The sequence below is a fragment of the Ruditapes philippinarum genome, unplaced genomic scaffold, assembly GCF_026571515.1.
Source record: "Ruditapes philippinarum isolate M1 unplaced genomic scaffold, ASM2657151v2 ctg3219_1_1_1_1, whole genome shotgun sequence".
In the NCBI taxonomy this organism is placed as follows: Eukaryota; Metazoa; Mollusca; class Bivalvia; order Venerida; family Veneridae; genus Ruditapes; species Ruditapes philippinarum.
The window spans coordinates 62,832-90,587 of NW_026857105.1; the positions used below are offsets into that span (position 1 = coordinate 62,832).

General features: G+C 32.9%; 1 protein-coding gene across 1 annotated transcript; it reads right to left on the bottom strand.

Annotated features, from left to right (window-relative positions):
• Positions 1-1,058: 1,058 nt before the first annotated feature.
• LOC132748785 (uncharacterized) lies at positions 1,059-23,375 on the bottom strand. Its single transcript, XM_060738422.1, has 3 exons — positions 23,269-23,375; positions 1,955-2,529; positions 1,059-1,238 (listed from the first exon to the last, which is right to left on the bottom strand). The coding sequence occupies exons 2-3, from the start codon at positions 2,522-2,524 to the stop codon at positions 1,059-1,061; spliced, it is 750 nt and encodes a 249-aa protein (XP_060594405.1). The 5' UTR covers positions 2,525-2,529; positions 23,269-23,375.
• Between the last annotated feature and the right edge of the window lie 4,381 nt (positions 23,376-27,756).

Sequence of the window (27,756 nt, forward strand, 5' to 3'; positions counted from 1 at the left end):
TATATAGAATTGCTATATACCAGTTTTGATTATAATACCCCATTCAAAATTCAAGTGGAAAGTATGAAGTGGAGCAAACGACTGACCAACCCACCGGCCGACGAGCTGACTGCTATATAACCCCCTTAAACTATGTTCATTGGTATATAATGCCGATAAGTGACCACCTAATAATCAATATATCTAGGCCAAAATACAACATCAGTTTATAAGCCGATGTTTCAAGAAATTGTTGATGATGCATGGCAGAGAAGTGACCACCACATCGCAAGTAGTGATTAGGTAAGACAAAAATGTGGATAACAACAGACAACGGACATCACGAAATCAAAAAGCTCGCTAACCTTATTCTGTGTAAGCTTATTATACATGGTTGTATGTACATGAACTGGTATATCAATCGGAAACAAATTTATAGATAATAGAAACATAGTTGTACCTCTTTTTCTTGAGCCATCTGTGTCTCAAGGTCATATAACTTATTTTTAAGCTCGTCATATTCCTCTTTAGTTGCAGCATTTTCTGTCGATTGCAGAATTTTCGTCATTTCTTCTTTGATTTGCCTCAGAACTTCTTCAAAGCCGTCAGTAGTTATTATGAAGGCCTTCCTCTTCAGCTGATGAAAATTAATAACTATGTTAAAATTGCAGCTTTTTAATTGATGTTATTTATCTTTTATAAAAAATATTTTTCATATAAGCGGTCAGACTTTATTTCAAAATTACCACAATTGTTTTTTTTATATCTCGCTATTTTGTGAGAACTTTTTAAATCCGCTTTTATAACATGATATGTGGTATAGATATCTAATAGTCAGACTATACTTCTTACTTTACTTTTTATCTAACAACGAAGGTTACGTTGTTTTTGTGTATTAAGTTTTTATGAGCACGTATATTTAATTTCATTAATTAAATTTTTAAGGCAGTACTTATTTAAATATGACTATAATGAAACCCTTTTAAACATTTTGTCAATTACCCTAAATATGTCTTGAATTAAAAAATGTGCTATTTTAATCATAACAAAAAACCTTCAGAATTTCAAACTTATACATGTTATTCATTATTTACACTTACATCATGTAGTTTCCCGACAGCTAGTTGAGAAGCCTGATGGTGTATAAGCTCCTTTCCATCTTGTAGAACTGATATCATATCTTCAATGTAAGAATTTGCCTCTGTTTCCTCTAACTCCATACTGCTTGAGTGAAAAATTTCATTTCTATATTGTCTGACCTATTGAATGGAAAAACTATGTCTAACATACACACATAATTATATTGTATTTAGCAATGATACTAAACAATACCCCTAAGTGAAGCATTAAAACTGTCAAGCGGGATACGCAATTGCATCTTCTGGATACGAATCTCGAGCAAAATAGTAAGAATGCATAGAACGGATACGGTAAACTGAATTTATCCACAAATAAAACCCCCTGGTGCACAAGTTCACATGCCGATCAACATTTCTGTAACGTTTGGTGAATTGACAGCTATTTGAGATACAAAATGGAACAAAAACACTCATGCACTCATGGTCAAAGGCTTATATACCCCCACCTTAAGAGTGATGGCATACGAATATAACCGTACCAAACACTGGCAAGGGCATAGGAAACATACTAAATTTCAAGGCTGGTGTAAAGAAATTTTTTACACCGAATCACAATAAAATTTGTTGCATAACAAGTTTTTAATCATTTTTTATTGTGGAATTGTTTATCTCACAAATCGGCCTAATGATAATATGGACGTAACGCCAACTTAGTGCAGTAATGGGTTAAGTCTATTTTAAAATCAATAAAAATTTATTAAGCTTTACTATAAGATTCATTCTATATTCAGCATCAAAATGGAAGTTATTATCGTCACCTTAGTGCAGTATCGATTTAAGTCGTATAATGATTCTACAAAATTAGAAATAAACAAAGAGTAAACAAATAGACTTACCTTTGCGAAAAGATTGTTTGGTCCTGTTACATTGCATCCAATATGATTATGAAAATATTTGTTATTTATGATAACATGTAGTAGCCCCGAGCAGTCAACGTCGACTGCTGATGTCTTGTCCTTGTACCCAGGAGCATTTATAAAACATTTGCATATGCTCCATGGGTCAACGGACCAATCATGGGCATCGCTGTTTCTCCAAAAAGGTGCCGGTGGTATTGATGCATGATTCTGTATAATGCTGTCATAGATGGCACCACATATGTTGTTTGGACAGGGTTTCTTATTATTTGGAAAGCAACAGTTACATTTGTCTTGCTTGAGTGGACATATTCCTTTTGAGACTCGAACGTGGTCTGGCTGGAGAGAAGTTATCTGACAGACGCCACATGGTACATTTGGTTTAGGAGTCTTTGTTCCTTGAATTTTTTTTATAATATCTTTGTGCTGCTGTTTTCCTATGTCATCACAAAACGGTGCTAGTCCTTCTTTCAGATAACCTAAGCCTAGGCCTGCCTTTACCCACTGTCGGTATTTGCTGTTCTTTAAATGTACTTCGTGCGCCATCATGATATCTAGGAAAAAAAAGAGAAAACAAATGTAACTACATTTGTAGAATCCAATGAAAACCAGTTTAAACTACGACTGAACACAAACAGTTCTATGCCCCGAAAGCTTGGCCGTGTAAATGGGCCGTGACATTTGACTAACAATGAAAACAAGGTCACTATCACAAAAGGGTTATGTTGGCACCTGAGATTCATTGTAAGAAAAGGGCATCATTCATCATAGACGGGTTTGATTTTTAGAAAAGACCCTCCGTTAAGAGTCTAACGGCATTTTTTAGTACAAGCAGGTTTCAATCGTTTTTAGATATATCGGGTACGCTGAATCCATTTTTTGCTCTACCACGGCTGTACTTGAAGTCCTTGACCTTCTAAAGGTCAAATCAAAATGGCCGCCATTGTCCTTTACCATCTACTTAAAAAATTATTATTTCTGGTACATATCTTATCGTTTGTCCGTTAATCTACATGGAATAAAGTTTATAATTACTTTTAGGAATAATTGGCTGATAACTATACATGCTTTACACATTGACTGCTATGCCGGCCATCTTTGATTTCAAAATGGACACCTTTTTTAACAAATATAAGTAAAGTGCTTAAAACAAATGGATCCTTCTGTAGGAATGAATATCACAAATTGTATAATGATATGAGCAACATGTTATGTCGAATTGTACATGCTGTGTAGGTATAATGCAAACTTTGATTTACATCATTACTTCAAACTATCACAGGTCATCTTTTCGGACAATTAATCTTTATCAGGTATCTGAGATCCCAAATGTCTTACATAAAATAGAGTGAAATAAGAATCCCTAAAGAAATCCCTGCACATTTTGATTTACCATTAGATGTTTAAGTTTCTTTATTTTGATAGAATAGCATTTGTGTAAACCTTTATGGACACTAGATCATTTTATAATTTGAATGGCAAGAGTCAAGGTCAGTATGCAAATATTTAAAAAAATTGCCTGTCATCTTCACAGGTCAGCGACTATGTCTCTGAGTCCGCATCTTTTTGCAACAATATCTATTGTACGACCCGATTTAAAATAGAAAAAAAACAACAACAACAGAATCTCTAAAAACGATCAAAACGGCAAAATTGAAAACGTTGTAGGCTCGATTTGATTGAGCCTGTACATTGACGTAACTGGAAATTGCAAAGTACCGTCCAAGCACCCTAGCACCGGCCTACGCAAAATTCATATATAAAAGGGGAAAATGGTCAAATTTGGAATTTAGAAACATCCGCATATTGCAGATGTGTTTATACGATATCTTTTATTGTTGTATTGATATAGCTACTTTATAAAGGGTCGTTTTTATCAATCAAACTTTAAACATGCCTAGCCATGGTTAAAAACAGATCATCTATTTATTAACTGAAATACACTCAAATAAATGGTAATGTCATTTTAATCTTTATTGTATTTCACTTTGAAAAAAAGTCTCGCAAACATGAACCATAAACAGTCTACGAGCTTGCACTGTCTTACGTTAATGAATAATATAAAGTAAAACATTATAGGTCTTAACTGCGGGTATTTGATGAAGTTACATGCATAGAAGATTAGACAGTTAATTGATACCAATTCTGCAATTAATATATTGACGATTCACTGCTGTTTACCCTTTTTTATTAACACAGAATGATTAGATAGAGCATTTTGGTTTTTTGCTATTAAATCATGTAAATTATATGCCTTCGAATCCTATTTCTTTAAATTTTATTAACTAACCTGAAAATACGAGCTTTGTTTGCGTTTTGTCTTAATTCATTGGTATTCATTCATTGTCTTAGTTAATATCAACGTCTACGTTATAATTATGCCACTTTGCCAAGGACGCTGTACCTTATTCTATCTCATGTTTTAAAATCATTCAAGTGACTAAGATATATTCAAATCTTCATACTTATTTTGTTCTTGGCTATCTTTCAAAAAATTGATGAATTCTTATTCCATAATGTTATAACATATTTTGATGTCATTTGCCACAATTTAATTATTTTATCAACTATCACTCCATAAAATTACTTTGGTATTTCTTAGTGTAATATAAGTCACTAAAATGTGTACCAACTATTTTTGCACTATCCCGACAATTATGTAAAACAAAGTCAAACAAGGGCGTGCCACTTGAAATGTCTCCGAAGCTCGACTCAGTTAAGGATCCATTACCTTTGTTGCTTGGTCGTGTTGGGGTGGCGTTTATTGAAAATTGTTAATCTTGTATTCCATTTTTTACATTGAAGGCATGGATACTGTAGTCTTAAAAGTTTTCCAAAAATTAGAAATATTAAGAAGCATTTGTTTACATCTTCAGTATTTCTTATTACTTTAAAATAAATTACCAAGATATAGACACAACCATTAATGTTCTTAATTGACCTATCTAGTTATCAGCCTAGTGTTTAAGCATTACAAGTAGTCCTTATGTGCGGCAAATGTATGCCTAGTTACGCCAATATCCATCCAATGAATGACATAGTTTATGACCGTAGATGACCTTCAAAATATCTATTCTCACTCAAGACAAATTGTTTCAAAGTACCACTTATTTATTCTTAGCTCTTGCTGAATAACACATATATGGACTGGACATGGCCACAAATGCACTCTCATATCATGACTTTGGAAATACATGTGTGACCTTGGAACATTTGTCCGCTACATGTCGTCTTACAAAGAGGCGCCATATTTAACCCAAATGATTTTTGATATATGTGCCATATATTTATGCAGAATTATTTCAAAAGGCATCAATTAATGAGAAAGTTATTGATCGGACACAACCATCTTGTTACGTTTTCTGTCATGATTTATAAGTTTAACTGTAGACATAACCTGCTGGTGCATGACACGACCTTTTCAAATTACACATATACGCAAAGTTATTGTCGTTCCAGGACGGCGGCATATACAATTGACAAGATTTAAATATTTTTACCCGTACATCGTCTGCTCTAGGTCAATCAAAACGGATAATTTAATACCAGATGATAACCTAATAGTCGACAAAAGTCCTAACACAGGGGCCTTAACCACCATGTTCTTGTCGGGTTTCCTATATAAGCAAATAAAATACTATCCATATGCACGATGCTCGGCATAGGTATGTAGGGGCTTCTATGGGATAAAAACCATAAAGAATATTTCTCTTACAAGAAGAAACAATAGAATAGTAGTTTATTTCATGAAAAAATATTTTTTCGAATGCCAGCCTGGATGGCGATTCCTATATTACTTTTGGAAATACTAAGACTTTTTTTTAGCTCACCTGTCACAAAGTGACAGGGTGAGCTTTTGTGATCGGTTTTCGTCCGGCGTCCGTCCGGCGTCCGTCCGTCCGTAAACTTTTACTTTAAATGACATCTCCTCATAAACCACTAAGCCAATTTCATCCAAACTTCACATGAATGTTCCTTTGGTGGTCACCTTAAAAAATTGTTCAAAGAATTTAATTCCATGCAGAACTCTGGTTGCCATGGCAACCGAAATAAAAAACTTTAAATATCTTCTTTTAAAAAACCATAAGAGCTAGAGCTAAGATATTTGGCATGAAACATCTTCTATTGAGTGTCTACCAAGTTTGTTCAAATAAAAGCCCTGGAAGCAAATTGGCCCCGCCCCGGGGGGGGGTCATTGATTTTCCCTATATGCATATAGTAAAAACTTAAAAAATCTTCTTTTAAAGAACCCAAAGAGCTAGAGCTAAGATATTTAGCATGAAACATGTTCTAATGGGTGTCTTCCAAGTTTGTTCAAATAAAAGCCCTGGGGTCAAAATTGACCCCGCCCCGGGGGGTCATTGATTTTCCCTATATGCATAAAGTAAAAAATTAAAAAAATCTTTTTTTAAAGAACCAAAAGAGTAAGAGCTAAGATATTTAGCGTGTAACATGTTCTAATAAGTGTCTACCAAGTTTGTTCAAATAAAATCCCTGTGGTCAAAATTGGCCCCGCCCCGGGGGGTCATTGATTTTCCCTGTATGCATATAGTAAAAACTTAAAAAATCTTCTTTCAAAGAACTCTAAGAGCTAAGGCTAAGATATTTAGCATCAAACATGTTCTAATAGGTGTCTACCAAGTTTGTTCAAATAAAAGCCCTGGGGTCAAAATTGGCACCACCCCGGGGGTCATTGATTTTCCTTATATGTGTACAGCAAAAACTTAAAAAAATTTCTTTGAAAAATCCAAATAGGTAGAGTTAAGATATTAAGCATGAAACATCTTTTAGTGAGTGTCTACAAAGTTTGTACAAATAAAAGACCTGGGGTCAAAATTGGCCCCGCCCCGGGGGTCATTGATTTTCTTTATATGTGTATAGCAAAAACTTAAAATCTTCTTTGAAAAAACCCAAATAGCTAGAGTTTAGATATTAAACATGAAACATCTTCTAGTAAGTGTCTACAAAGTTTGTTCAAATAAAAACCCTGGGGTCAATATTGGCCCCGCCCCGGGGGTCATTGATTTTCTTTATATGTGTATAGCAAACACTTAAAATCTTCTTTGAAAAAAACCAAATAGCTAGAGTTTAGATATTAATCATGAAACATCTTCTAGTAAGTGTCTACAAAGTTTGTTCAAATAAAAGCCCTGGGGTCAAAACTGGCCCTGCCTCAGTGTCATTGTTTTTAACTATATATGTATAGTAAAAACTTTAAAAAAATCTTCTTTTAAAACGACATGTCTGACAGTGCTTAAGACGAGATGCGTATTTGCATAAATACGCAATCTTTTTTTCCCAAATAAATATAAATCATAACATCATTTTAATTGTTTGAATAAAAAATTCAGTTTATTATTAGCATACAAATTAGCTTTCGCAAACCAAACGGAATGATTTTTGGTTGAACGTTTGCGAATTAAGGCACCAAAATCAATTAAGCAATTTCTACGACACAGCACTTGCTTTCTGTTTGGTATCACATTTCAAATGTGTCTGGTAAAAAGTTTATATAGAGGTTTAACATGATCAATCCTGACAGTTTATTCCCTGCGGTCTGGAAACCGCAGGGTATTGGTACGCGTTTAACTTTTGAGGCATGGAGGAGCACGTGACCTGCTTTCGGTACATGGAGGAGCATGTGATCTGTAAACCGTACATGATTGGTTAATTGACCTTTTTGAAAACCTAGCTTAATAACGTTTGCTGGTACGTTACGGATTTACCTGTAGGGAATTAGTCCGAATTACACCTTATTAAGAACAAAAAACTTTTGCGTGATAGTTCTAATTTTCTATAATTATTTTACCGTTTAAGGTGCAAAAACTTGAATGATGTGTAAGAAAATTATCAATATTTCTTTAATATCTATCTCAAATTTTACAAACAATAAATTGTTTATACTGAAAATCAACAAAATTAAAATATTCGTAGTGGCATCTGCCATAATAAATAGAGATATTTTCTGCGTAAACTTGTGTGTTTACTTTATTTATTCTTTGCTCGGAATTATTCATAAATGGTATTTAATCATTTTCTTAAAAAGAAATAATTGTTTTATGTACGACCTTCTCCGGTCTTCAACGGTCACCAGTTTCCAAAGACCATCTTCTTTATTCATTTGTCAACTATATTCCTGATACAAACGTTTATTTATCTCCCACCCCCAAATAATGTTGAAAATAGTTAAATGAAATATCTTTATATCGTTAAAATGTTCACCGCAGGAAACCATTTTACTTGTTGAACCTTGACAGTTTATTGAACCTAATTGTTACACAGAACGGATGACTAAAATTAAGTTAATCTATAAGCCACAAAACAAACTCTATGTTCTGTTGTAAAAATGTTCAACAAAGGGAACAACTCTATCTATTTGACTTTATTGGTATGAATTGAATGAATGATATAGTTCCCTTAGAAGAATTTTAAGACTTGGTACGAATTCAATAACAAGAGCACCGAAAGGGAGGGCTAAATACGCCCCGATATAAATTTGTTTCTGTAATGCAAATAATCTTCCAATTAAGGTAGAGACGCAATTAAGTAACTTGTCTGATAAATATTTTATCTTAATTATCCTAACGATACTGTTTGACCTCCAAGGTGGAAGCAGTTTTCACCCTAAGTGCATGGTTAATAAAGCTTTAATGGAGGTCTACTAGGCAATGACATATACTAAAATAGTCGCAAAGGATTTATCTTAAAAAATGTCTTACTATGAGGGTCAACACATTTAAGACGTTATATTCAAAAAGAAATGTACTGTCTTGACGGTCAAGGTCACATTTAATCATCATTGCCAATTTTGTAATAAATGGTCTTTTGTCTAAGAATAAATAAATTTCACAAATAAATATCGAAGTTAAAGCAATGTTAGTAAATTTAAATAATTTGACCTTTAAGGTTTATTAATGTTAATGTTCATATCAGAATATTTCATGAATCAGTTTTGTTCAAGTTTTACTCAAACCTGTAAATGAATGAAAAAGAAATGACAACTATTATAAATTTACCGTAAACGTTGGGGTCAATTTTTATTAAGAATTAAGGTCATTTTAAAACAATTGACCATGTAAGATGGGTTCTTTTGTTGAAGTATAAACCGAATCTGTCAATAATTAACAAAGTTATGGCAATTTACGTAAATTTCAATAATTTATCCTAGACAGTTAATCTTAAAAGAAAATTCAAGGTCTTGACAGAAGAAATTACTATGTTGTTTTGACAGATGTGTTCATTTGTCAAATATAATAAAATCAAATTTGTAACTAAAGATTAAAGTTTTTGCCATTGTAGCAAATTTCAATATTGTGACCTTGCAAGGTAACTTTAAGGTCAATACCACATCAGAATAATTCAACATGCATGTTTTGTCTAAGGGCTCTTTTTTCAAGTATAAATACTTTTTGTAAATATATAACAAAGTTATTACAATTCAACAATAATTTGACTATTATTGACTATGTCAAATTCAAGTCAAGATCAAGTTCAATTAAGTATCCTTTTATTTCTGGTTCCATAAGTCATCATTTATTGAGGAATTGAAACAGAAATGGTCAATATCATGACTACTGGTGTGAAACATGTAATTAAGGTTCATATATGCAATGTAAAGATGACTAAAGATGATTGTCAAGGTCACTAAAGATGTTAAAATATAGATATTTTCTCCAACACATACGGAGAGATTTTTATACAAATGTTTACCACTATGAGAAGTCGTGTCCCGTGTATGAGGGATTTCAATATAACTTGGCACAAATGTTCACTATTGTTAGACGGAGTGTCGCGCGCAGATTTTAGGTCTCTGTGGCTTAGGTAAAGGTCACACATAGGGGTCAAAGTTAAGATAAAATAATCACTAGAGATGATAAGGTATCCAGATATTGCCCAGAGCATATCTCCTTTATGCATATCTGTAATATCCACATCTCTGTTAAAAGATTATGTGACGGGCGTATATTGCGACAATGTTGCCCTTGTTTCAAAATAAAATTGTCTGTTTTATTATATCAGTTTCTGATTCTAACTATGTGCTATAATGTATTGTATATTTCACCATTTTTGGGTATTCTTATTATTAGTATGTATACAAAATTGAAGAAAAAATGCGATTTTTGGCTAAAATTTCATTCCTTATTCGCCTGTAAAAATATAGAATGAATGCTCGTGCATGTCGGCCATGCCCACGGAAAACAAGTGTCAGGTACCAGTCCTTGTTGTATACTCTTCTCAGTCAGTCAAGCTCGACCGAAAGATATGAACATTTACATGAATTTTGCCAGCAACACCTTTTTTTCTACATGAAGCATATAATTGTCTCATTGAACTCCCGTGCATCAAAACAGTATCATCACAATAATCGACTTTCGTACATATTATGTATCATTCAGTGAATTACTGAATTCAAAATTTAAAAGTCACTTTTTGAAATATAATAAAATGTAAGGACATGAATTGTGACATGTCCGGGTACGTACTCTCATTGCCTGACGGGGCGGATGGACCTTCATTAAGTCTATAAATGCATACATATATTTGTATCGAAACGTATCGTATCGTGAAGTAAGTGTATCTTTTCAATATAGTAGATGAGAAACTGTTTTCTACGAAAGCCTAATAGTGTCAAATAAGTAAAAAATTAAAATGCAAAGGCGAATTTACGCAAAAAAAGCGTTATAACGCAAATCAAAAGGCGTAATAACGATTTTATTCGCGTTATTACTCGAAACAAAAGGCGTAATAACGCAAAAAAAGGCATAGTAACGCGAATAAAGGCGTAGTAACGCGAACCAAAAGGCGTAATAACGCAAATCAAAAGGCGTAGTTAGCGAATAAAGGCATCATAACGCGAAACAAAAGGCGTAATAACGCAAATCAAAAGGCGTAGTAACGCAAATAAGGGCGTAGTATCTCGAACCAAAAGGCGTAATAACGCAAATTAAATCGCATTATAATGCCAATTTTATACAATATTTAAACTTACCAAATGGCCTAGTAACGTAGGAAAGGAAGAACAATATTGATCTGAATTTATTGATCAAGATATAAACTCGTATAGAATAATATAATATACATTTACAATAACTATTATTCCACTTGCGCAGTTATGTTGCAAACTATTTGACATAAACTAATGAAGACTCTTTGATATTTGTCAATATAAGGTGACTTGGAGACTTAAAGGTCCATTGGGTTGTATGTAAATACATTTACTCTGAATTCACATGTATCACATCATTGATTTTACACACGTCACTATAGTAAATGAATTTCGTTTCTTTTCTTATATCTTATCTTATCTTATTTTATATGTGCGTCATATGTTCAATTAACTACGGATATGTCCTGTATAGTTACTTAATAACCTCTAGTATCTTTTAATTATGTGAATGTCGTTCCTAATTACTCTATAGGTAATAGGCTATAGGTAACAAGATTTGGAAAAACGTAAGGTATACGTAAGTAAGGGTGAAAGTATCTCTGATTATTGATTGGTATGCTTAGAGAGGTAAAAATGTTTCTGATAGGAGCCATTGTCTTTTTGTCTTTATCCAAAAGTATTTTTAGTTGGGTGATAGTAACCTCTAATCTCACGAAAGAATTTCCTGATAAAAGATTAAAAATCAGACCTTGGCCTTAGGACGTATCCGTACAGAATCTAAAAATAAACGTACATCATGATCAATTCATTTAAATCAACATTTTTCTTCCTATCTTACATGACAAGGCCACTGTTTGGAATTTATATGGTATTAAATGAGCGTTATAACGCCTTTCGTTTTGCGTTTTTATGCCTTTTGGTTCGCGTAATTACGCCTTTTGATTCGCGTTCTAACGCCCTTATTCGCGTTATATAACGCCTTTTGATTCGTGTTATTTCGCCTTTTGTTTTGCGATATAACGCGAATAAAGGCGTTATGACGCGAATTGAAAGGCGTTATAACGCGAATTGAAAGGCGTTTTAACGCGAATTAAGGCAGTATAACGCGAATCGAAAGGCGTAGTAACGCCTTTATTCGCGTAATAACGCGAAACAAAAGTCGGAATTACGCGAATCAAAGGGCGTGATAACGCCTTTATTCGCGTCATAACGGGAAACAAAAGGCGTTAAAACGCAAATCTAAGGCGTTAAAACGCAAATAAAGGCGTTATAACGCAAATTGAAAGGCGTAATAACGCGAATAAAGGCGTTTTAACGCGAATCAAAAGATGTAATTACCCCTTTTTTCACGTTATAACGCGAAACAATAGGCGTAATTTCGCGAATCAAAAGTCGTACTTACGCGAATAAAGGCCTTATAACGCGAATCAAAAGGCGGTATAACGTAAATAAGGCATAATAACTTAAATAAAGGCGTAATAACGCGAATCAAAAGGCGTAATAACGTGAACCAAAGGGCGAAATAACGCAAAACAAGAAGCGTTATAACGCTCATGTAATACCATATAAATTCCAAACAGTGGCCTCCTCATGTAAGAAAGGAAGAACAATGTTGATCTAAATGAATTGATCAAGATGTACGTTTTATTTTCAATTCTGTTCGGATACGTCCTAAGGCCACAGTCTAATTTTCTTTATTCTTTTATCAGGAAATGATTTCGTCAGATAAGAGGTTAACTATCACTATAGATACTTTTCTACAAAAACAAAGAAGGCAATGTCTCCTATAATTGTGACTTAACTGAAACACTATCCCCTCATTTAAGCATGCCTATCAATAATCACCCTAATGTAACTAACTTATACCTTACGTTTTCCAAATCTTGTTACCTATAGCCTATTACCTATAGCTTGATAAGGAACGGCATTTACATAATTAAAAGATACTAGAGGTTATTAGGTAATCATACAGGCTATATCCGAAGATAATTTAACATATGACGCATATATAGGATAAGATAAGATAAGATTGATAAGATAAGATAAGATAAGAAATAAGATAAGAATAGAAAAGAAATTCATTAACTAAAGTGACATGTGTAAAATCAATGATGTGATACATGTGAATTCAAAGTAACTGTATTTACATCCAGTCCAATGGTCCTATAAGGCACCAAGTCAACTTAAATTGGCAAATATTAAATAGTCTTCATTAGTTTATGACAAACAGTTGTGCAAATGGAATGATAGTTATTGTAAATGTATATCATATTATTCTATACGAGTTTATATCTTGAGCAATAAATTCAGATCAATATTGTTCTTCCTTTCTCGCGTTACTAGGCAATTTGATTAGTTTAAATATGGCATTAAATTGGCATTATATGCGTTTTAATTTGCGTTTTTACGCCTTTTGGTTCGCGTTATAACGCCTTTATTCCCAATACTACGCCTTTTGATTTGCGTTATTACGCCATTAGATTTGCTTTATAACGCCTTTATTTGCGTAATTACGCCTTTGATTCATGTTATAACGCCTTTATTCGCGTAATTAAGCCTTTTGATTCGTGTTATAACGCCTTTATTTGTGTAATTACACCTTTTGTTTCGCGTAATAATGCCTTTTTCGCGTAATAACGCCTTTGCATTTTGTTGTTTTTATTTTATTTGACACTATTAGGCTTTCGTAGTTAGGCTTTGGAGTTTTCGTATACAGACAAAAAAATATTCGAATGAATCGAATTAAAAAAATTGGCCATAAAACCAAGTTTCAACGACTTTATTTTCCCCCTTCTTAACATCACAAGTACTCCGTCAACTTATATGTATTTTTAAGAGCGTCCGGTTTAATGATAAGTGGTTTCACTTTTATCAACTTAATAACAATTTCTTAGTATTGTGTTAACAGGAAAACTTAACAAGAAACTTTACACTCTTTTGTTTAGTACTGGTTGTTTCCAAAAACGCATTCGATACTGTGTTAGGCTTCCTTCACAATCGAAATAAACATTAATTCTGCACAAACCATGTAAACCATTTTGTTAACATATCCCATTTGTATTAAACATTATTTCACATTTAGGATTATAATTTTTCAGTTGATATTTTTACATGCTCTTCACGCATGTTTTAAAACAGGGAGACTTAATGTGCCTTTAAAGGTGGTGTGTTTTCTCCACGTCTTTGATTGTAATTTCAAGAAGGGGTGAGTTAATATTGAGAACAGTTCTGAAGGTTCCAATTTTTAAGGATGTGCGCCATGTTGTTTAATAATATATGGTTCCATCAGTTTAGAACACACTAATATAATCTGGGAATCAGCAAATTAATTTGAGCTTTACAAACACATTTCTTTCATTTACTTAACAAGAACTACTACTTTCTTTTGTGGTTGGGTATATAATGACCAAAATATAATTATAGTACCAATTTAAAAGAGATATTAATCATATTTTAAGCATAAGACCTAATGGGAATTACCCCTAAAATGGCAGTTAGGGGAGGTAATAATTGCTATGTGAAAAGCCATTCACATCTTTTCGGCCCTTTCCGTCCTATTTTGTATAAGGAACTCGAACACAATAGTAAGAATACATAGAACGGATAAGGTACTTTGGTCTAACCTACACTAAGAAACTTAACATGTAAACAAATAGTAATTTAATACTAAAAGTTGCTTCTCTAATTTATTCCTGTACATCGGATAAAAATTCCAACAAAAATAATGTCAGTTCAAGAACTGATATAAAAGTAAACAGAATATTGTTGATATACTTATCGTTATGGTTGTAGGTTTAAATCTAAAACAACGTGGTAGAACTGCTTTCAATTCGTATTATTCAGAGGTAATTATGAATAATAGCCTAGATGTTTCGACCCTTGAGGGTTTAATAAGTGGTTATCGGGTGCGACCCAAATTTGAATAAGAATTATTTAAAGTTTTACAGTACAATGTTAAGACATTAGACAAATGTCAAAGGAAAGTAGAATATAATATAAATAAGGCAAGGCCTCAAATCGAGCTCTTGACAGAACGTTTAATATATACAACATCGGTTGTACAATTTTTATTACACATCTGTAAAATTCCGGCCAAAATATTCACTCACACTATTTATTCTATATGCCATTTTAGTTGTGTTAAATTTTATTGTTTTGCTTGAATTTATTGTAAATTGTTCCACATACTTAAATCATTCAAGTTTTAGGTATTTTACGGGTGAAAAATTGCTTGTGCCTGCTCGTCAAGCTAGCGTACACTTTCTAAAATATGATCTTGTCATGTAAATATTAAATTTTATGGTTAAACTTAAAATATAATGTTAAGCAGCCAAATGCGCTCATTTCTTTTTATATGCCCAAAAGAATTTCGGTATATTATGTAATATCCCTGTCGTCCGTCTCTCCGTCCGTCCGTCTGTCTGTCCGTCCGTCCGTCAGCAATTTGGTTTCCAGAGCATAACTTAAGTTTCATTTGACCCACAATATTCAAACTTCATAGGATGATTGTCCATATTAGGTAGAAGACCTCTATTGATTTTTGGGTGACAAGGTTAAAGGTCAAGGTCACTATTACATTAAAACTGAAAACAGTTTCATGAGCATAACTTAAGTTCCATTTGGCCAACAATATTCAAACTTCATGGAATGCTTGTCCATATTGGATAAAAGACCCCTATTGATTTTGGGGTCACAAGGTAAAAGGTCAAGGTTACTATTATCTTTAAATTTAAACAGTTTCCTAAGTTTCAATAACTTAAGTATTAATCAACCAACAGCTATAAAATTTTATAGGATAAACAGCAAAGTCCAAAACATGACCCAAATGATTTGAGGGTCATTAGGTTAAAGGTCAAGGTCACATTGATCTTAACACTGAATTTTTTTTTGGTTTCTGGAGCATAACTTAAGTTCCATTTGGCCCATAGTTTTTAACCTTCATGTTATGCTTGTCAATATTGGGTAGAGGACCAATATTGATTTTGGGGTCACAAGGTCAAAGGTCATAGTCACTATTACCTTTAAACTAAAACAGTTTCCGCTCAATATATTAAGTATTAATCAGCCTACAGCTGTACAATTTTATAGGATAAACAGCCATGTCCAATACATGACCGTATTGAATTTAGGGTCATAAGGTCAAAGGTCAGGGTCACAATGATCTTTACAATGAATATTGTGCTTTCTGGAGCATAACACAAGTTCCATTTGGCTTACAGTGTTCAAACTTAATGGAATGATTGCCTATGGGGTCTATTGACTTGGGGTCACAAGGTCAAAGGTCAATATCAAATGACTTTAATATTGTTAACAGTTGTACAACTTTCAAACTTCATAGGATTATCACTAATAGTACATTAATTATATGCCCTAAAAATTTGCTTATATTATGTTATACCCCGACCGTCTTTCTTTTCATCCGTCATAGTATTTTACTTACAAGATAACAATTTCATTGTGGTGCTTTGGAAACAGCAATTGTATATATAATATTTATTCCTTTATGATGTGAAACAGAAAACCACTCTTTTTTTATCTTTTGTAACGTCAAGGATAGGTGCCTTTTGGGTACAAGTTTCTGAAAGGTCGAACTGACTATGACCTTGAGCTTTAAACGACATTAGCCGATAAAGTCAAATTATTGAATATATTGGTTAAGGTTCTTAAGCTATAAAGGAGGATTGCTTTTTGAAGGATGTAATAATTTATCTAATTCCTATGTCTTACAAATGCTTCATCCTAACTAAAAAAACTTTCGGGCATATAATGCTCCGCTTAGCGGTGCTCTTGTTTTCTGTTAATTTGCTTACAGTATATTTGTCTGCACAATTCGGCAAATTTCATGCATTAATTTTCATATTTTATATTTTTTGCAGTTATTTCTTTTTTTTTTTTTTTGGAACGTATAGAGACAGAAGAAACAAACATTCACGCTCTAAAATACTAACAAGCCGGATAAAATACTTAAATAAAAATCCAATTAATCATGATCTTTACTCATGAACGACCTAGACCGTGAAGATCAAATACTTAATTCTAACACTATCGGAATTTTTCTATATAATCAGAGAAGGCCCGAAGCGTGCACTATTCTGCAACAATGCACTCGCCGTTCTTATTATCTCCCTATGTATTTTCACATTGAGGACGCCATTTTTTTTGAAAAATCTGATAAATAAAAAACACTTTTTGTCGAATTTTGTTGTGAAAACTATCTAGAATGAAAGAAAATGGTGTAACTAAGAAATTAATCCGAACAACAATATCTTTAATTCAGTCGTTTACGCTGTACAGACGTTTAAAGTGCTGTTTACATGACGTCACAATGTAGCACCAAACAGCACGTGCAAAACAATCAAATCAAGAACGCTATTTAATGTCGCAAACGAGTTAAGTTTAACATTTATTTCACTTTTAATAATTTGTATTTCGCTTGAAAAATCGTAGAGTGAAATGAAATAAACAAACAAAGTTTTATTAACGTTTTCAAATTTCGTTATTCTCAAAAGATTTCTACACACGGTAGATTTAACGACCGTTTTTTCCAACCCACTGGAACAGTCTTTAAAGAACGTTTCTATTGGAAACTCGTAGGCAAAAACAAATTTAACCACCAAACATAAAGTCCATTATAATGATAATCATATTTTTCTTGACGTGTTTGAATGGAAATAGATATAAATTCTTCGTGCATTATTGTATAATATTGCACGTTTTTCGTTCAAATGCTTTGTAATTAATCACTCAGGCCTACCGGCCTTCGTGATTAAATTACTACGCATTTGAACTCAACATTCTACAACAATGCACTCAGAATTGATATCTATTTCCTAAATAAAAATCACGCAAACACACAATGATTAGTGACGTGATATAGTTACATACGTGATCAATGTAATGCATATGTAAGCTGTAAGGTCAAATATGATGTGATTTTACTCCCAGGTGCACGATTTGTAAAAACTAATTGTAAGGATCCGGTAGAAAATAATGCTACATGAAAAAATAAAAAGAAGTTCAATGCATTGTACTTCCAAATAAGACTATTCGTTAATATTAAATAAAGGACTCAAATACTAACTTCAGGGGCATATTTTATATATCTTAAGCACAGTTTTGGTACTTTGCAAATGTTATCTGAATTGCTTCAACTGGCCTAAAATGGTATTCCTCTGTGTTAATTTAGTAAAGTGGACATTTTGTATAATAACCAAAAGCTTTTATTATCTACGTCATGTGTGCGTGTTTGATCTTTAGTTTTGAAATTGATCTCAATTAAGTTTTGTGTATGGACCTTGGTCTGTTGATGATTGAAATGATTATCAAATGATCTACTTTTATAACACTATAATTTAGCTTCAGTCCTCAAATTTGGATCATTTGTACGAACAGTTTACCATGTTTAAAGGCTTGTACAACGTCTGTCGGTACAGACTCGCGGATAGCTGTTTACAGCGGTAAAAAGGCTGTGCAAAGTTTCCTCTAAACATTTATATATTAAGGTCTGTGACGATACCCGGTGCTTGATTCTTTTTCTTGCATTTTTATTTACATTTTTTCTATTTTTCGAAAATGAATTATGAAATCTTGATATTTCTGTTTAGAACTTTTTCTTATAAAAGCGTATGAACTTACAACGTTATCTTTAATGGAAAATGACATCATTCTAAAAACGCAAATAATTCATAAAATCCACGATGGAAAAAGGTCAGTTAATTAAGGCACACATTTTGTCTTACGCGGGATGAAAGAGAAGATTTTCCAGCAATCGATTAAATAGAAGATAGTTGTGACTTCAATGGAAAAACAAAATATCTGATGTATTTTATTGTAACGTTTACATCACAGGACTAGATTGAAATACAAGGCCTTTGGTCAAATTCCACAAAAGACTGTTTTGAATGTCCAGTTACACACAACGTACTTTTCATCCGACTTTTACGGTGACAAAGAAATGACATTAGTGCGTGTGTATTTTTTTCTCGAGCGAACGAGATACTATGTCATGGCCGAGAGTTAATAAGTCGTGTGCATAAGATAATTAAGTAGTGCGCATGAGATACTATAACCTGGTCACGAGAAACTAAGTCATGGGAACGAGATATTTAAGTGGTGTGCACTAGATACTATGTCATGGCCATGTTACACCGCACTTTCGGGTCAAACGCACTTTGGGGTGGGACCCCAAATCGAGAAATTGAACCGAAAGTGCGTTGAAATGCTTCATATTAACGCACTTTGGGTACCAAAATTCTGAAGATGTCAACTGAGTTCTGCTTAGATACTGAGAACTGACTGATTTGCTGTCTGCGACATTAAACATTTGATGTGGAGTTCAAGATGCCGGTCGATACTTATATACAGCAATCTTACTAAAAGTCATTTTAATACTGATGTTGCAGTAATAAAGATATGTTTGATGCTAATGTGGTAAGAGTCTCAACTTTACCACTTGAAATATCTAAAAATTGTGGCCACTTAACAAACTACTATAGTACTTAAATTGTCAATGTTTTCCTTATGAATAAAACATGCTTAAAAATTATCTTGTTCTGTCAGTCATTTGCTTTTGTTGTCATATTGAAACCCATTTTAAATATGATTGGGATGTAATAAAATGCAGTAAATGTCATCTTAGTGAATTTTATTTTTCTGTCTAAATGACTTGTAAGAAGAAAGTTAGAAATAAAATTTATTACAAAAAAGTTGCGTTACGGCAACATCAAACTTTTTTCACATCAGTCAAACTGATGTCTTAAGGTAACTTTTGTTTTTTATCTCGTAAATCCTTATGATTTGTAAGTTTGTCAGGTACCAGTATTGTTATTTTTGAAGTTTACTGCTACTATAAGTAAATTTAAACTTTGCTTAAATATACTTTAATATGTCCGCAACGACTTATTATTAATAAGTGGCCAGCTTGGGCGCCGCCGTTTTAGGACCAAGAAAATAAACTGAAAGGACTAAAATGCAATGTAAATGTATTGGCAATATGTGTCACATGCAATCTCCACAACTATCGGGATACAACGCTAGTTATGGGATATGATATCTAATGTATTATTACATACAATACACATCATATATATTGATATTATCTTATTTTCAGGCCACTATCCTATGAGACAAATTTTAGAATATAACATATAATTATGATAAATTGCAACCTTTAGATATAACAAATTAAATATTCTATTGTCTGCTATTGTCAGTCAACTTTCTTTGCACACACTTTGTTGCACACGCTTTCTTTTACTCGGGAACCATACACCGCTTTTCATCGTGTGTCACATTGAAGGTTCGTGTTAACTGCCGTATGAGCACGTTTGCGGATGCTTCTTAATTAAAAATTTCACCATTTTTGTGTTTAAATTCTGATTTCTGCTTAAGCTGATGCTAGGGGGGCGTGGACGGTAGTTTAGTTTACACTTGACAGTACTGTTCATGAACAGGCTCAATCAAACCGAGCCAGCAACAGTTTTGCCGTTTTGGACTTTTTTAAAGGATCGTTTTCTCTAATTTATTACATTTTGTCTACTACGTTCCTTATTTATATTTACAATTGGCATCAACTTCAAGATATTGTTTTGAAATATCACTACGATTCATTCTATGTCGTGGCCACGATTGAATAAGTCTTTCACACGAGATAATTTAGTGGTGCGAACGAGATACCATGACATGGCCAAGAGTAACTAAGTCGTGCGCATGTAATAATTAAGTCGTGGGTACGAGACACTATCCTGTAACGAGATAATTAATCAATCAGATTACACTATCTCTTTGCATTTTCTTAGTTACCTACAAATTTGCAATAATACAATGATGTCCATACTTCACTTGCCTGTCACAGTGGCATATACAAAAGTTATTTATTGGACAAAAATGTACACTTAACGTCATTAGGGCACTGATTGATCACCTAATGCCCTCAATATCATACGGTGTCATCTACTGATCAGGTGTAATGTACATACTAAGTTATAAAAAGGATAATATACCTCAATCATCAATGTAGGTCATCTACTGGCCATGGGCAATGTTCCTATGAAATATAATAAAAAAGGGCTTATTTCTTCTCAAGTTATCGTATGAGCATGGTTAACAGGCAGTTAGTACGTAATAGTTACCGTACGAGGAATATGTCTGCATAGTATTTACAGACCCGGGTGGCGATTTGAAGACCGAGAGAGCGTAGCGATCGAGGTTTTTAAAGTGCGGTAACTATCTTACCTACATGCTCTTTTGTTTTTCTATCCATACATCAGTTTAAAGCTCAGTATTTATTAATATTACTCACAAGAAACACATTACTTATGTACTTTATCATGTTTAAGAAATCATTCCAAAGCCAAGCAAAGATACCATCCGCTACGCTCTTGTAATTCATTCGTTCATAAATCAGGTGTTATTTGAATGTTCTCGTAATTTTCGTGGGTTTCATTAGGTAGTGTACTTGTTGAGCTGAGTCACAGAAAATGAAAACAGAACTTGTCGAGTTGTGAAAGGTAAGATCATTATTTTTATATATGAATACATAACATATTAATAATATAAACAAATACTGAGGAAGATAAAAATGTTTACTAATCATAAAAACGGAACAATTTATCTTTATATATACTAAATTTCATGGTAAATAGATGATTAGGCTATTTCTTATGTAATTAAAATATACGATTTTTTCAAAGGAAAGTAAAAGACGGGACGGGGTTCTATGAATAAATATTAGTAATACATGTAGTAACACCGTTATGTAAGTTGGGCTTTGTTGTTGTTGTTTTTTATGATGGCTGATTTTAAACGTTCTTGGAATTTCATCCATGTTTGAAAGAATTTTCTTTCCGTGTATTCTTAATTAGCATCATCCGTTATAAGACCGCATGTAAGCACGCGGTCTAGAATGGAAGCGCAAGTCGTATTCTTGGAACTGGTATACAAACCCAAATTGTAATGTCTAAATAACTGGAAAAAATAAGAAAAACGGTCTTATACTTAAGATGAACTATACTCTCACTGAAAGTAATATTTTGGGAAAGAAAGATGCAGAAGTTGACTTTGATTCGATATGCACCAATAATAAAATCGTCGTATATCCTATAATGCAGAAATGTTAAATAATGCAGGATTGTGCAAATTCAGACATAGTTGTGGTAATAAATACCGAAAACTAGTATCTTATGAAGCTATATAGTTCGGCAAATGTGTTAGGTATACCGAAAAGCAAATTTTAAAGAAAGGCATAATGTGCGTTGTTATACTCATTAATATCGGCGAAACACAAAACTTCAACGCCAGAACAGTAGCCAGTTCGCTTTTCTCACAAATAATCTGGAATATAAGTTATGAGGGTACTTACAGCCGTATGCGCTAATTTATTTCGATTAATCTTTAAAATATGTATCGACCCTTTTTCCTATTCAAAGTGGTCATTATCCCCCCTCTCCCCCACAATTCAGCGTTATTTTACGGTGAATGTTGTGTACTGTAATGCACGAGTTACTCGACTTCACATATTTTCTATTGTATAGAGAACAATAGAACAATAACCGGTCGGTATCTATTTGCAGACCTGTTTACCCGTCGGTAAGTGATTAACTAGACCGCTTTTAACAAAGGAGCCGGTAGGTAAGTATACATACTGATAATCCCTATCAGAGGATAATCCCTAAAAAGGGACTTAACATAGTCAAAATTAAAGTATAATCTACGGGCCTTGGATAGTGATCCTTAAGACATGTACCAAACACAAAGTGAATGACTTCAGTAGTTTCAAAGATAAATGTTGCATTTACAACTTAAACCAGGAAGTTTTAAAGTTCATATTATATAGATTGTTTTCTGATTTGTTAATCATCTTGTGCGCATGACTTTACTATCTCGTTCGCACCACATAGTAACTTGTGCTCACGACTTAATTATTCCGTGCACATGACTAAGAAGCACGTGGACACGACATAGTACATGGTGCGCACCACATAATTATCTAGTACGCACGACTAAGAAACTCATGCGCACAACACAGTAACCCGTGGCCACGATATAACATCTCATGCGCACCACTTAATTATCTCGTGCGCATGACTTAATAACTCGTTGCCACGACACAGTATCTAGTACACACGCGTCATCTCTATACCACCGTACCTATCTGTACATAATTTTAGATCTTTGTCGTCATCGCAGCAACCTGTCACTGGAGACGGTAACACATTGGGCAATGCTTCTACAAAAGCTACGGCCAGTGTAATATTTGAATAATTTAATGGTTATTGAATATCGATCATGACTTATTTAACCTCATTTAGATTTTAGATCATCCCGTTTATTTTTCCGTTGGATATTAAATAAACGACATATCAATTTAACCTAGTGACTAAGTGTATAGTAATTGTACAAAACTTACCTTTATCGCCATTCTACACGACACATTTTCTGTTTATGCATAAATTGTTCCTTTGTTGAGTGGATGAATAATTTCACATATTGAAAAAAAAAACATATACATAATGCACAGAATGAATATAACAACATAGCACAAGTATGCCAGAATTACTATAATAAGCTCTTCATTTGTATAAAAAATAACTTCCTTAAGTAAACTGGTTATGTGATTTCGATCACGTCTTAGTAAGCAAGCTTTAAATAGAACATGTAAGTCAAAGGGATTGGTTAATTTCGCGCAGGGCATTATTTACTATCATAAGATCTGCATTTTTAACGAATGAAATAAATTACAAGAGCTACAGCAAATCGTGGGCGACCCTCGCCTTTTTCTTATAATGTTAAAGACAGCGGAGGAAAATTATTTTAGTATAGACTACTTAAAAAGAATTAACAGAAACCATAATTCTCTTGAACAAAATACAATTTAATTTTCATGTTTGACATTGACCGTCAAAGTCATTCAAAGCTCAAGGTCACATTTGAACATTTGAATTACATGTAATTAGTTTTGTCAGATGCGTTCATTTTTTCAGGACAGTGGTGGTCGTGTTCTTGTGTGAGATGAAACAGTACGGTCGTGAATCGAGTCGGAATTGACTCAACGACCAATGGAAGGAGAGGCAGAAAGTTTTTCGACACTTTCGTTATCTTATACTATAAACTACCTTCTGTTGCATTCTATGTGAGTCCTTTTGCAACTAGAATGTGACCGATGTTTTAACTAATGAGTACATTTTGTTTCACAATCAAACATATTTAATATTACAATTATGACGTACATAAGTTTTATTTTATGTATTCTGATGCTTTGATTTTCTCCCCACATACAACTGCAGAATCAAATTATTGAAGACTTTCAGCTTCAATTACGGGAGACATGGCAATTTCTATCATTAGTCAAGTGAAGTAATAAATTTGTATAATGTTATTATATGTTTTTTTGTAGACTTAGTGGTAAAGGGGTTCTTCTTTGTGTAGTCTGTCGAGTGCCAGAAAAATCAGAGTGTTTTGGATATATGCAAATGTGTCTGTCATACAACACAACTATTTAACTGTAATTAATTGTGTTCAATCGCGACGTATTCAAATAAACTATGAAATTATGTCAATAAGTGTATTGCGTGTTACTTGTCTCTAGTCCGTTAACATCATTCTGTTCTTACATAATTACTTTACTTACCCACCGGCTCTTTTGTTAAAAGCGGTCTGGTAAATCACTTACCGACCGCTTAACAGGTCTGCAAATATATACCGATCTGTTTTTGTTCTATTGTTCTCTATACAATAAAAAATATGTGAAGTCGAAAAATTTGTGCATTACACAATATTCGCCGTAAACGCAGAAATTTTGAAAAATAACAAGTTTCAAGTTTCAAATTTATTAGCATCATCAGCAAATCAATTGCCTTTGGCCATTTACAAAGAAAACACATGAAGTATGGCAAAGACATACAATACAGAATAGTATAATAACAATACAAATTCATACAAACAAAAACTTTCATGAAACAGTTAAAGTTTCAAGGGTATATTTACGCAATTCAAAAGCTTCTTTAATAAATTTCGATAATAAAATCAGTTTCTTTTTGCTGTTACAAGACATAATACTATTAAATTTATTCAAGGAAGGCCATGATATGTTACCAAGGTATTTCTGGTGAATTTGAGAGTATTTTGTACAACATAGGAGAAAATGATATTCCGTTTCTGTTACATTTTGATTACACATTTTACATAGACGATTTTCTCTATCTAATCTACTATATATGCCTAGTTCTACCTCTAAATGGTGTGATCAAAGTCTCACATATGTAAATTGTTTTCTATGCATATCATTATAGTTATCTTATCTAAATAAGTTTCATAGCTAAATGTTGTTTTAAATTGTCTGTAAAAATCTAATTTAGATATATTATTTGACGATGTATTCCATTCTTGTATAAATTGATCACGTAATGTTCTTTTTAACAAAGGAAAATAGTTCATACTTGTATCGAAGTTAAGTCTTATATGCGAAAATCCAAGGTGATCTACGACTTGCCCAACAAGAAATATTTACATTGTTGCATTGGTCAATATAAGCATAAAAAATAGGCATGTTTACAGAATTTTTAAATTTCAGTGCTCTCTCTTTTACAACAATAGACAATGGAAATGTCCCTAATTCCCCATAAATTGCCATAGTTGGTGTCTGTTTACGTACTCTTAACAAATATTTTAAAAATCTTATATGGAGTTTATATAATAAACACCCCAAATTTCCGATCCATATAGCAAAATAGGTACAACTATAGAATTAAAAAGTTGTAATTTGGTTTTGATATCTAATTTAACTCTATCAAAAATAAACATCAGATTATGGTATGCATTAAGTTGATTTCCAGTGTATGAGAATTTAATTTAACACCTAGATATGTGAAATTATCAGCAATTTCAATATTTTCATTATTTATAAAAAAGACGTTATTATGATCAGTTCTTCTCTTTTCAAAAACACACACTTTTGTCTTATTTACATTGACTTTCAAACCCCACTTTAACGAGTAATCATATATTTTGTCTAACTGTGCCTGTAAACTATTAGGATCAGTTGTGAACAGTACAATGTCGTCTGCAAAAAGTATCATATACATAGATAATAGCTCTAGATCTTTATTAGTCATTGCATTTATATCAATATTTGCAGAAATATCATTTATGAAAAGTATGAATAGCAAAGGAGACAATGGTTCTCCCTGTTTCAAACCCAACGTTACATCGAAAAAATCTGACATAGACATACTAGAAGATATTTTCACACAACATTTTACATTACTATATATATTTCTAATCATGTTAATCATTTTACAGCTAACGCCAGATTGAAGTAGTTTTATCCATAGCTCATCTCTCACAACAGTGTCAAATGCCCTTTGGTAGTCGATAAAAGCGCACCAAAGTTTTTCCTTTTTCGATAAAACTTTTTGAATAATAGTATGTAGCAAAAAAATGGCGTCAGCTGTAGAACGATTATCACGAAAGCCAAATTGTTCATCACAGAAAATATTTTCTTCTTCACACCATTTATTTATTCTGTTCCTAAGCGTTAAAGAGAAAATTTTGGCTATAACATTCACTAAGGTAATCCCTCTATAGTTAGAAGGGTCATGAACATCGCCTTTCTTATAAATAGGTACAATTATACCTTTACACCAAGCCTCAGGGTAAATTCCTGATTCGAATATTTTATTAAATATTATACAAAGATATGGTGATATAAAATCTTTCGCGTCAATAAAAAAGTCAGCTACATTGTTTTCGTAATCACAACTTTTATGGCGGTTTAATGTAGAAATAGTTTTTATAATTTCATTAACAGTCAAAGGTGCATCTAAAACATCAATTATAACGGTTTCATCACGTGAGAATCTCTCAGAATCAGAATTCAGTTGTATATTTGGTGAATTAGAAAAAGTTGAAAAATAATTTTTAAAGTCGCTCAAACTAACATTGTTATGAGTTTTATCACGTTTTTTAAATTTTTTTATGTACTTCCAGAATTTGCGCGGGGACTTCTTACTAACATCTGCTAATTTAGTTTTTTCCTGATTATAAAAATTATTCTTTGCATGACGTTTCGCTTTTGCGAATTCATTTCTAAATTTTAAAAATGATAATTTGTTCTCTTCTGAGTTATGGTTCTTGAATACACGTTTAGCACGAAAAAATGAGGCTTTTGCATCTCGACATTATTCATTGAACCATGGAGATTTTTTCTCTTTAGTGATAGGGACAGACGAAAATGTTTTACCACAACTTTGAAATGATAAATCATGCACAAGTTTAGAAAAAGCATCAACACCCTGGTTCACATCAATATCACTAGACTCAAGTTTTCTTATAATGTCGTCAAATAAATCAGTTTTACTTAAAAGTAAATTAAAAAATTTATCCTTTTCTGTTATATCCCAAACAATTTTATCATACGAATAATAACGCTGAATTGTGCCAATTTATATGGGCGGGGGAGTAATGACCACTTCGAATAGGAAAAAGGGTCGATAATTTTTTTAAAGTACATTTCATCAAATTAATAGTAATAAATTAGAGCATACGGCTGTAAGGACCCTCATTACATTTATTCCAGATTATTTGTGTGAGAAAAACGAACTGGCTACTGTTCTGTCGTTGAAGTTTGTGTTTTGCCGATATTAAAGTTACATTAAATAAATATGTAGAAATATTTTGCCGTCGGCCTAAAAATCAAACATTCTACAGTTTCATTAACCTGTTTAATAGTTTTATTGTAAATCTCATCAAATATTGTTCATAAATTAGGATTTTAAACGGGAAACCCCACGGTAACACTAAAGTTCGTAAACGAATTTTAACATGCAAATGAAGACTATATGAGCTCGTGTATGCGCTACGTCACAATTTTATAGTTGCTAACCAGAACACAGCAAAT

Excerpts from the sequence above, each read along its gene's own strand:
- LOC132748785 (XM_060738422.1), bottom strand. The coding sequence starts at position 2,524 with ATGATGGCGCACGAAGTACATTTAAAGAACAGCAAATACCGACAGTGG. Across the intron at positions 1,239-1,954 it reads CAAACAATCTTTTCGCAAAG|GTCAGACAATATAGAAATGA; the intron begins GTAAGTCTATTT and ends TCCATTCAATAG.